Raw genomic sequence first — 12,608 nt, 5'->3', positions numbered from 1 at the left:
CGCTTTTATCCAAAGCGACTTACAATCAGTACATTTGTCATAAGAAGTGCATCAATATATCGCTGTCGGTACAGAAAGGATGTTCATAGAACCAAGTGCAAGTACCACAATCGCTAGGCTAACCAATTCCCTGTGTTTCAGCCATGATAGCAGCTACTGCAGTTGCTACACAGTTAAGTACTATAATACAATACAAAACAACACAGTTTACAATGGTGGCCAGAAGGGGGAGGATTGCTATGCAGAGTCGAGGTGGACTCTGAACAGGTGAGTCTTGAGTCCTTTTCGGAAGATAGTGAGCGACTCTGGAACATGTCTTCATCTCTGTCCCTCTTTCTGGACCTTGGCCCTCGCTGTCTTTCCTCGTCCTGATCCTTGTCCTCCACCTCCTGATCCACCACTGCTGTACTTGCTGTACTTGGCCCTGGTGTGTTCTCAGGGATGGAGGCAATTAGGACAGGGGGGTTGGTGGAATGCCTCTGTCCCCATACCTTATCCATGGGGACCAACCAGGGCCAAGTGGCAGCACCGGGTTTCCCACCTACCCCCTCTCCTGAACCTGGATACTTGCAATCCTAAGGCAGAGGAAATCAATCATGGCAGTTAACAACAACAGCAGTATCAAAACAAATTTCAGCAAAAGTGTTTATTAACTTGCATGGTTAAAACAAATAATGTATATTTAAAATGACATGTAGCCTACATACTTCATTTTTTTCTTTGCCTGCCGGGGAGTCACCTTCCCCTGCAGGCCTATTTTCTCCAAAATTGTCCTAAACACAGAGACATTATTAATCAGAGAAAACAAGGGGCACATTTATCAATCATGTTAATAGCCCATGTTAACAATAGGCCATTTATAATATATATATTTGAGCCTCCGCTGATTTAAGTTTCGATAAGTCGGCGCCGGCGGCGCTGTCATGACACACGCTGATGACACACAGCTCGTAGCTGTGTTCGAAATCGTTCCCTATCACGGATATAGTGCACTATATAGGGTGCTCGCTATTTTGTAGTGTTGTTCGAATTCTCACTGGTTAATTTCATGCCCTATATGCACTTAAAATACCCAAAATGTGAGTGTACATATGATGTTCCCTACGTGTTACTCCCATATACCACAATACAATGCAGTCGTGTTTTTCCGGAGGAGAAGAAGAAGCTCAATAACCGCAAGCGGCGAAAACGACTACATTTAATGATGGAGTCTCCGGCTTTCGTTTAGAAATATCAACAATTTATTTGGGATTTAACAATTTAACAATAATAAGAAAAACCTTGTTAAAAGGAAATGTAACATTCAACATCAATACAACCCCCAGCTTTCCTCTAGAGTGCCCGGTTTGTCTACACAATCTGGGCGCATCTGTCTGCGTCACACAAATACCCGGCGCACTTACTGACGCAAATGACGTTTAGAAATGTTCAGCGTAGTGTCCGAATTCTCGTTTGTTCGTTCCCTATGTAGTGCACTATATCATGGACACTATAGGGAATAGTCAGTGAGTGAATAGGGAACGATTTCGAACACAGCTCATGTACCACAGCCGTGACCCGGAAATGTTGCAGCGGGGTGTGATGTCATTTCGCCGTGCGAGCAGACCGGTAGGTTTCGAGCCCCTCCCCTCTCCTCTCGCAGCAGTGAGTGAATACGGCAGGTCAGCGCTACATAGTATGTTTTCCACCGGTGCCAGTTCATTTCAATTACAATTTGCGGTGCTTTTTAAGTTGAAAAAATAGCTACCACAGCGCTTTTAAAAAATAAATAAATAAATAAATAATAATAATAATTAATTATTAAAATATAATTATCGCCTTTTTATCGGCTACTTGAGACGATCGACGATGGAATCCATCTATCGTCGATAGTCGATAGAATCGACTATCGGCCCATCCCTAATATATATATACGTATACATATATACACACACACACACACACACACACACACACACACACACACACACACATATATAAACATACATACATATACATATACACATATATACATATATCGTGTCTAATGCATAACCAGCAGTGGAGTTCGTACCTGAAACCGACGCACAATGAACCTGTTTACATCAGGCTGCCATTGACTTTATGCTTTATCTGGATAGGTCCAACAGGTGAAGCTGGACAACCTTTACGCCCTCGCCTCAGAGCCCAAGACCAACAACACTTTTCACATCAATAACTACAACGGACTCGCCGGAATCCTGAAGAACTTTGAAGAAAAGATCTTTAACATAGAAGGTACTGTGGTGTTTTCCCTCTGTATCAACGTCTTTGAATTCTCCTATTCTTAATTCTATATTTTAATACAATTTTGTTTTTTAGATTCTCGAACAGCACTTTCTGAAAAACTGCAGTATGAAATGTCTCAGAGTGGGTTTAGTAGTGTCTACCACAAGGTAAAGGAATTTTATTTTCCCTTAATATTTCAGTTTTTGAGTTAAATCATACAGTATATTCATAAGATGTAATGGTGATCTTAAGTCCCTCCCCTCCTACTTGTTGTATGTTGTACGTCCTTGCACTTAATGTACACACTTATTGAATGTCGTATTTAGTTATAGTACTTAGTTATGTAGCATCTTATCATAGCTATCTATGTTGAACACGGGAATGGGTTAACCTAGCGATTGTTGGTGCTTTGCACTTGGTTCTATGAACATCCTTATTGTACCGACAGCGATATATTGTTTCATTTTCTTATGACAAATGTACTTATTGTAAGTCGCTTTGGATAAACGGGTCTGCTGAATGTGAATGTAAAGTAAATGATCTTCTGTTTGATCTACAGGGTGCCTTGGTGCTGGGTTCGGTGGGGTCTAAAGACTGGCGTGGCTCGCTGTATGAACGGAACGGGGCAGAACCAGGGATACACATTGAGGACCCTGACATGAAGCACAGCTCCTACATGGGTAATAATCTAAACGAAAATACGTTGAATCTACATATGGTTTTAATAAATGCTTATTTAAAGGGCTGGGTATCGCCACTGATTTCCCAAAACGATTCAATTTCGATTCACAAGGTCCGGAATCGAAATAATCGATTCAGTTAGGGATATTTCAGTTGCAATACCAATTTTGCTTGAATGTGATATAGATTCAGTAAAATGTACAAGGAACCATCTAACTTAACTAGCATTATTAAAAATATGAATGTCCACATTAAGAATTGACCCCAAAGCAGTAACAAGAATGTACTTTTTATTTACTAACAGACGTAATAGGATGGCAGCTGCTCTTTATCTTAATGAGAGATTTGACAAAAAGGTGGTGAAAGAATCCTATTGACTCCTTAACAGAGAGAGAGAAGTGTGAGCCATTATTAAAGTAGTACAATTCAGAATCTGTCTGTGACGCCCCGCTGAGCGATGAGCTGTAAATCAAAGCATTGATCAGTGACGGTGGTATAATCACGTGTCATTAAACACAGTGTGTGCCATCACGCAGGCTACTCTGTGGCTGCTGGAGAAAAGGATTCGGTGTCCCTGTACTTCACCGGGGCACCGCGGTACAAACACACAGGAGAGGTGGTGGTCTTCAGAAAGACGGACAACACCTGGAACGTGCTGCAAAGAGTGACCGGAGAACAGGTGGGGCCTCATTTCTTAATTATTATCTATACAGCTAGAATAATAAATGTAAATGGACTGCATTTATACAGCGTTTTTCTAACCAGTGGCCACCCAAAGCGCTGTACAATATTGCCTCACATTCACCATTCACACACCGACGGCGGAGTCAGCCATGCAGGGCGACAGCCAGCTGGTCGGGAGCAGTTAGGGTTAGGTGCCTTGCTCAAGGACACCTCGACACTCAGCGAGGAGGAGCCAGGGATCGAACCAACAACCTTCAGGTTACCAGCCGACCCGCTCTACCTCCTGAGCTACTGCCGCTCAGAAGACCTGTCCAGGGCGCAAGTTGATGTCGAGTCGCCTAGGGCGCCGAAACGGCCAGCGCTCGCTCTGCCGCCCCTAATAAACCAACAAGAGCGCTATCCATGTAGTCCTCTGTCATTTAAAAGCCCCTTTCCCACTGGGCAGACTGGAAAAGTCCCACTAACAACCACTAGCATCTGGCTTTCTTACCTGGTGAGAAAGGTTACAATCGTCGTTCATTCCCGGGACGATTGACTGCAGTAGTGGCTTTGGCCTCTGAGGGCTTGAAGCCGATAGAGGGCATGTGGTCGAGTCATTTTGAATTCCAGAGCACCGTCTATCTGGTCCCTCGACGCGGCCCAATGGAGAATATTCTCTGAGCGGGCTGGAGGATCCAGAGTATTCTTAGGTTGCGCCCAAAGAAATGCGCTTCTTGCAGTCGAAAGAAATCGGTTCCCCTCCATTAGCTGCCGAAACCTGCCTTGGAACTCCTGCTACGGCCTCTCGTGGTCAGTGAGAAGGAAATAGAACGAGATTTACGCTTGTGACCAGGGTTCTATGAATTCTGAAGGACCACCAGTGTTGTTTTTCACTCAGAAGTTCGGTTGGAAGATACTATAGGAATCAACGCCCAAAGTCCAGAGCTCTGACTCTGACATCCAAAATCCAGAGAACTCTAATTACATACGTTACTCTCTGTAATATGCTTCAAAGGGCCCAAGGTTCGATTCCGACCAGCTGCGGTCCTATTCCACATGATATTCTCTCTCAACCCACTTTCTAGTCTGTAAACACACAGAAACCTACAATCAGATGTATTCAGAATACCATCATTAGAATAAATAGCAGAGAAATGGACGTTTCCATCCAGAAACAAAATGTACTGTAGTTTCATGTATACGTAACATCGCTCTCATAGTCCAAACTAGGGCCCGACCGATATTGATTTTTGAGTGCCGATGCCGATTATTTTCAGAGAAAAATTACGATTACGATTTAATCGGCCGATTAAAAAAAGAAAAAAAAAAAGCATATAAAACGTAGTTTTTGATACCTTAAATATACTTTAAACACTTTTGACGAATATGTGAATTGAATGCAGAACCTTTGAGTGTTTTAGAATACATTTACAGTCAAAAATTAGTGTAATTTAAAATGTAAAATAAATAACTAACTCCCAATGTGCTGCGCTTGTGAGCAGTGACTAACACGTGCGTGCTGAGCAGTATGGTCTCACCGTTAGTCTACAGTATAACAAATTAACATGGCCTGGGACCTAAAGAAAAACAGGCACAACATGCTCAAACAATGCGTCTTGTGTACATTGGGGAGGTGAGCGCGCAGCTGCCTGAGCGAGCGTGCTTTCATGTTGTACGGTAAAATTCAATCTCCTCTTTTTTACTCCAGCTAAAGTTGTTAGTTAGCTAGGCGAGTAGGAGCGCAAACTGCAGGATACTAAGCGCAATAACATTTCTAAAAAAAAAATAATAATCGGTTGTAATCTGCGTCTTTTTGGCAGATGTCGATTATTTTCAAAAAGGCTATAATCGGCCGATTAAATCGGCAGGCCGATGAATCGGTCGGGCCCTAGTCCAAACCAACAATCACTTTTCCACCCTATTGTAACTTTATACCTTCAAATGTACCTTTCTATTTGAATGCCCCGCCTGCCCAGATTGGCTCATACTTTGGGGCGGAGCTGTGCCTGGTAGACGTCCAATCAGACGGCCACGTTGACTTCCTCCTGGTGGGTGCGCCCATGTTCCACTGCCCTCAGGAGAAGAGGGAGGGGCAGATATACATCTACAAACTGACCAAGAAGGTGAGGCCTCCTCAATGGTAGAGTGTCCTGGCCAAGGGTTCAACTGTGGAGCTCTTGTTCATCTGCAAATGTGAATAATCTTCACGTTCTGCCAAATTACTAAGCCGTTAGCCTCATAGCATAATTGCTTAAATCATATTTTGGCCAAATTGTGATATCTTACCTAACTCTACTATCCTTAATGCTGCTGATTCACTGTGCCTCATTGGCTGTATCCCAAGCCAATCAGAGTGCTTTTTACACTCCATAATCACTATCTGCCTCCATTTGACTGAGGGCGTTCATTCCGCGCAATTCATCAATTCGCATCGCAGGTTTTATCGGGTGACAAATTTGCGTCTAAATGCGTCTTTGCATTGACTTTGTATGGAGTCGCGCCGCCCCTCTATTTTGGTGTGAATTTTGACACTAAAGCCAAGATAAACCTTAAAATATGACTAAAGACAATTATGCTAAGAGGCTAACGAAATGCTAACGTTCTGGCAGCTGGAGCTGGAGAGCGTGCTGAACGTGACGGTGCCGTCGCGGGGCCGCTTCGGCACCACGGTCTCATCCCTGGCCGACCTCAACGGGGACGGGCTCAGGGACGTGGCCGTGGGGGCCCCCATGGAGGACGACCTCAGGGGGGCCGTGTACATCTACCTCGGTCACCAACACACCGGGATCCGCCCCGCCTTCAGCCAGGTCAGTAAGGCACCGCTGTTAAACGATAAGTACACCGAGGTGACATGTTGTCTGTGCTTGTTTCATTGATGTCGTTTCTGCACTCATTGACCACACACCAACGTAGTGACCTCGTCCTTGGAGAGATGCTGGGGCAAACAGTCCAGTCTTCTTTACTTAAAAGAAGTTCATCATGGTTGACATGTAGCTGAATAACAGATGTAAAAATAAGTTATGTTTATGAACTGCATTTTTAATATGAAGTGAATTCCATGTTAAAACAACATACTTATTGGTCGTTTTGGTAATCGTTGAAAATGTGATACAGGATAATACGATAATATAAGTATCAATGTGTGTGACAACACATTGCTATTTGTTATATCTATATGTTATTCGTTATATCCAAAATAAACTCGCTGACAGTCATACTAAAGTAGGTACGAGGAGGAGGCCATCTTGCTCCAGGATGCCTAAGCTGCGTACTTGGGGGACAGAGCCCTGTACCGTTCGGCTCGGGGGTCAAACCCTGCGGCCCCTGGGTGACCCTGCCGTCTGCCGTGTTTCAGAGGATCACAGCCGATCCAGCGAACGCCCGGATCCGTTTCTTCGGCCAGTCGGTGGACGGCAGCGCCGACCTGGGGGAGGACGGGCTGGCTGACCTGGTGGTCGGCTCGCGTGGCGCTGTCGTCGTCTTGAGGTATGTGTCCCGTTACTTCACCGCCGTGGAAACGTTTAAGGGCTGACCACGGCCCAACGTTCACGCAACGCAAGGGGGTTACGGACCCCTTACGTCCTTGCGGCCCCTCCTTGCGTCCACCCCAAGGGCCGGACGTGCGCCTCCCAAAAATGTTAACCTTCCGTCGAGGCGAAGCAGCAGCAAGGGCTGTGATTGGTCCGCTTACTAAAACCCGACGCAGAACCATCAAGGTTCACGACTGCGTCGAAGCGTCTGCGTGGTCATTGCGTTGCGTGAACGTGGAACCATAATCAGCACTTCAGCGACAGGCTAATGTTCACCTTTAGAAAGATCGGCAAAGGACAGACTTTTAAATGAATTGCATTTTGTGACTATAAGTCTACAACGTTAGGTTGATTTTAGATTTGCATTTTTATGCTTTATTCATGAAGATACAGTGAGTTAGACATGAAGGTTTGGGGGAGAGAGGGGAGGACATGCAGCGAAGGACCACGGGCAGGAATCGAACCCAGGTCGCTGCCGTAAGGACTGAGCCTTAATGGTACACGATCTATGCTGATCTATTAATCATACATCTAGGTGGACACGCCTACTAGTGATGTCACCAGGGCCCAGGGGGAAATGGCTTGTGATGGCTAATCATACTGACACCTGGTGGCATGATAGCACCCCTTTAACCCGATCCTCTGGTGTCATCCAGGTCCAAGCCAGTGGTGAACGTCAAGGCGCGTCTGCACTTTGAACCTGCAGAGATAAGCACTGCCAGCATCCAGTGTCCGAAAACCCAGACTGGGACTCTGCCCATGGTCGTCCTCACCGTGTGCTTCGACTTGGCTGAAGTGACACGCAGTAAGACTGGTAAGCGACGGCATGAAGCATAACCCTGCCTGATGCTTGGGATCGACCCAAACATGTTTGTAAGTGAGCATTATGGTTCAGCTAGACTCCGCCCACTCGACTATTGAGGAAGATATGGGTGAGCCAATCACATGAAGGCCAAACAATTCTACAGTTGAACACACCGACCACACTCCTTACACCACGCCCATCTACCCCCAGAAAGCTAGTCTGACATCTTGTAAAGAGCCGATAAACGATTTACCACAAATGTAAATGGTTATATGCTTTATATTGCGCTTTTCTAACCAGTGGCTACTCAAAGCGCTTTACAATACTGCCTAACATTCAGCCATTTATGCACACATTCACACACCGACGGCGACGGCGATGTCAACCATGCGAGGAGACAGCCAGCTCGTCGGGAGCAGTTAGGTCGAGGTGTGTTGCTCAGGGACACCTCGACACTCCAGGGATCGAACTAGCAACCTCCCGGTTACCGGCCAACCCGCTCTGCCTCCTGAGCCACACGCCGCCCCCATGTGGGAAAATATCCTGATAAATTAATATGTTTAAGTTTATAGAAGAATACTAAATAGACTAATAGCCTAATACCCATGCCTTAAGGGCGTGGACAAGCTGAAGCACTAAAATACAATTCACCTTAAACGTGTGCCTAGGAACTACGACCACGGGGCTGAACATCTCCTACAGCCTGGATGTGGATCCTCTGAACACTGCAGTCCGTGGGTTCTTCAGTGAAACAGGCAAACGAGATCTTCATCAGACCGTGGAGCTGGCGACCAAACACTGCTTCAATCACTCCGTCAGCATGCCGGTGCGCTGACCCCACTAATGATTCACTCCTTGTTTCACTTTTAGAAAAGTTGGTTGATAATGCCTTATTTAAAAAAATACAAATTTACATTTGGTGCATTTAACAATTTGGAAACCTTTTGTCCAAAGCGACTTACAATAAGTACATTTGTCAGAAGAGAAACAATATAGCACGGTCGGTACAGTAAGGATGTTCATAGAACTAAGCACTAACAATTGTAAGGTGAACCAATTCCCTGATTACAACAAAGATAGCTAGGATAAGACGCTACATAATGCTAAGTACACATTTTTACATTTGTACAACATACAATAAAGGCATAGGCTACATTAAGTGCCATGTGATACTAATGGTTGGATTTTATACTGTGTGACAGAGAGAAATAGAAATAAGAAGAAAGATGTCCTGTACCACTGACACGTTTCTCTTTGTAGTTCTGTGTGTACGATACGTTATCACCCGTCGTCATCAGACTGAACTATACTCAACATGAAAGCGAGAAAGCCGCTAACATCCTGAATGCAGACAGCGCCACACAGACTGCTACTGAGGTATGTTGATAACTAAATGGTGGAAGCTCTAACAGATCTGGATATATCTGTATCAGAAGGGATTTCTTGCATGCATTGGTAAAATACCATTACAAACTATATCTCGAAAACATAGATCTCGAGGACATAGATGCAAATTTGATCAATGTTTATTTGTTTGATAATGTTTATTATGCCTTCGCCTTTGCAGATTTGCATGCCTGTGTAGATCATTTCTAGAAGATACCATATTATCATTTGCAATAATACCACTTTGAATTACCACAAACGAAAACTACGGGATTTCTTTGCACCTAGACCCTATTTTCCGATAATTGTCTGTTATTTTATTTTGACTAGAATTTTCGCTCAACCTCTAGTTGTAATTATTAACAGGGGTAATTGTTCAATGGAAAGTGTAGTATACTATGCATGCAAATCAATTATTAAATAGCTTTTACTGTTATTCAGGGTTGAAAAGTGCATTGACATTTCAAAATTCAAGGCAACTACTATTGGTTAGTTGAAAATAATAATCATAATTGAGATTAAACATCACTTCCGGTGTCCTGGCCAAGACAGGCAGCAGTAGCCTAAAGTCCCACATAGCATACACACAAAACATAAAAAAAATAAAACAACTAAAACAGTCCGCAGGGGGAAGGGGGGATATCAATATCGCAAGACATTTCAGGAGGGTCAAGGAGGGGGGTAATATTACATTTGAGCAACAAAGTGTAGTCTTGTGGTGGACTCTATAGACATTATTCGCCATACTGTGTTATTGACATGTTTTCGTTGTGTTATAGGGACGCTGTTTCTTTAAGATCACTTTACTTGTGTGTTGCTATGCCGGTCTGCGCGATGTTTGAATTTAACGTTTTTTATATGACAAAAGAACGACCTGCCGTTGCTTGTCGAGGTGAGAAATTGTGAGTGTCGCTGCGGTGTGTGCGCGTGCGTGTGTTCTTACCTGCGAGTGTGTCGATGGCGGAGTCGTCATGCTTACGTGTGCGTTCACACCAAACGCGAAATTTGTCGCCGAAGTTTTGTCGCGCCACATATCATAATCTGTCGCTGTGCAAGTTTGTCGAATTTGTCGCGCCACAACAAGGTAACCACCATTGCATGTCTTTACCTTTTGTGGAAGAGGGAGACATCGGAGGACCCGACGCAGTATATTCATAATATTGTAATGACCACGGAAGAGGCAGTGAATGAAGTATTGAATAGACAGAGCTTTATTAGATAGGCCTACCTAATAAACCGTTGGAACACACAAGACCGGAAACATGGCAACGCCGGTAAACAAACCCCGAGAAGCCCAATCCCTATGAGAGCTCCCCGCGCTACGGCCATCCGGAGGCGCACAGAGCTTTTGGCCGTGATATTATATATACAATTATATTATATTATATACTATTATATTATATATAGAGCTCCGGGAGTCGCAAACGGCAACATTCACTTTCTCCTCCATGCTGCAGTTCACCCCGTTGCACTGAGTTTTGCACTGCACTGAGTTTGACGGTTGAACGCTGATTGGCTGTTACTTACACATGTCACTCAGTGGCCACGCTGTTGAACGCTGATTGGCTGTCATCACACGAAATTTGCGTCAAAGTTGAAATATTTCAACTCGAGCGAATTTGTGGCGCCACAAATCCTCGTGAACGCGCTTGCCTGTGCACGGCGAAAGTGTGGCGCGACAAATCAAAACTTGTCCCCGGTTTTCTCGTGTGAAAAATTTGCCCGATACGCGTCTCTACGTTCACTTTGTATGGGATCCTGTCGCCCCGTCGCGTTTGGTGTGAACGCTTTTACCTCGGCGAGTGTGTTGCTGCCTTTGTTTTGACGTGCGGTGTGCGCGCGTGCGTGTGTGCGCGCCTGTGTGTGTGTGTGTGTTTCCGTGTATGTTGGTGCGCATGTGCGTGTATGTGCGTGCTTGCGGTGTACAGTATGTATGCGCTCGAGCCTGCTGTGTGTGTGTGTGAGCTCCAGGCTGCTTGGCACATGAGTAACTGGTGCGACAGGCCTGCTGTTGTAGTAGTAAGATATCCTTATCTAATTCATGTTTCTTATACCAGTAGATTGTGTGTGCGTGTGCGTGTGTGTGCGCGTGTCTGTGTGCGCGCGCGCGCGCGAGTAAATCCTTTTTTTCATCCGTTTTGTGAATTGTAAAGAAGTGTTCCAAGGCCTAATCTAGCACATGATTATATCTCTGTCCCAAAACACTGCATATTTAGTCAACTCTAAGCCTTATCACTTTTACCTAAGGCTTTCCACCTCATTTAAACTCTCACCCACAGGCCACAATCTACCGTGATTCAATACATCATTCTCATGTGCTTCACTTCACCTCAACATTTGGGCACATATTTGTTACTCAATGACCCACAATCTGTTATTCTATTGTACCCCAGAAGGTCCAAACGTCTCTGTGTTTCAGGTCCCCTTCGAGAAGAACTGATGAACCAATGACTCCAGTGGCGGTGGGTCAATGGAGGGCGCTAGGACGCCGCCCCTCCGTGAAATATTAATTTGAATATATCTGCCAACTATTAATCATCTATTATCAATACGAAATAAATCAACAAGAATACATAGCGTTTATCCTCGTTTAATTGTGTGATATACTTTTCACTGCCAGCAACCATTTAAATGTGTCTCCACCTCAATGATTTGAGCTAGGCTAGTTATTGGTCATTCGAAATAAAGTCCTCCTCCAAGTCAGGGGCGCCGGCCACGTTGGAGTACTGTAAGCGCGCTAACTTTTTGCTGTCTATCAAGCAGAGACAGCTTTTCATTGGCGCAAGAAAATTCGCCCTCGGGTCGCACCAGTGTGCCCAAGGCCAATGGTATCGCTTTTCTTTTTTGTTGTCACCACATGATTGGACAATTCAGCGAATCAATCAAATAGGCTACCTCCCTCAGCACCATTCGCGCAACACAACTATATGTAGAGAAGATATAGATCGCTAACTAACAGAGAGTTGTAAGCACTTTCCACCCATTTCAGTAGCGGAATTGGACTCCCCATGCAGGAGCAAGTAAGACAAGTTGCATATTAATTTAGTCTTTCGGCCTGTAGCATATAAACTAAATTAAGCAACTGTCCCATATTTCTATCTGCATTGGAAGTAGACATACTGTTGTGTGTAACGCGTTACTACGTGGTTCTTTTTCATGTAAAACCTTTATACTGTAATAACAATATTAACGAGGTAATTATAACTTAACTTCAACACTGGACACAAAAACTCTCTCTCTCTGGCACCCTCTGTCTGTCTACCTTGTGATATATTGATTAAAAACTATGGACCAAG

The 12,608-nt window shown here is 44.5% G+C and overlaps 1 protein-coding gene across 2 annotated transcripts in view; it reads left to right on the top strand.

The window, feature by feature from the left end:
- Positions 1-12,608, top strand: part of LOC115539990 (integrin alpha-L) — a 33,882-nt gene extending 21,274 nt beyond the window's left edge. The window contains exons 16-26 of one of the 2 annotated variants that reach the window (XM_030350941.1): positions 2,121-2,256; positions 2,341-2,414; positions 2,807-2,927; positions 3,465-3,607; positions 5,568-5,714; positions 6,201-6,398; positions 6,947-7,077; positions 7,778-7,935; positions 8,595-8,752; positions 9,187-9,303; positions 11,732-12,608. In XM_030350941.1, coding sequence (XP_030206801.1) covers positions 2,121-2,256; positions 2,341-2,414; positions 2,807-2,927; positions 3,465-3,607; positions 5,568-5,714; positions 6,201-6,398; positions 6,947-7,077; positions 7,778-7,935; positions 8,595-8,752; positions 9,187-9,303; positions 11,732-11,752 — 1,404 coding nt within the window. In that variant the 3' untranslated portion in view covers positions 11,753-12,608. The remainder of the gene's footprint in view (positions 1-2,120; positions 2,257-2,340; positions 2,415-2,806; positions 2,928-3,464; positions 3,608-5,567; positions 5,715-6,200; positions 6,399-6,946; positions 7,078-7,777; positions 7,936-8,594; positions 8,753-9,186; positions 9,304-11,731) is intronic. The other variant, XM_030350942.1, reaches the window with a different exon arrangement.

The sequence above is a fragment of the Gadus morhua genome, chromosome 3 (assembly GCF_902167405.1).
Source record: "Gadus morhua chromosome 3, gadMor3.0, whole genome shotgun sequence".
Lineage (NCBI taxonomy): Eukaryota > Metazoa > Chordata > Actinopteri > Gadiformes > Gadidae > Gadus > Gadus morhua.
Note: the sequence above shows the minus strand (reverse complement) of the source record. Positions and strands in the feature narration are given on the sequence as shown.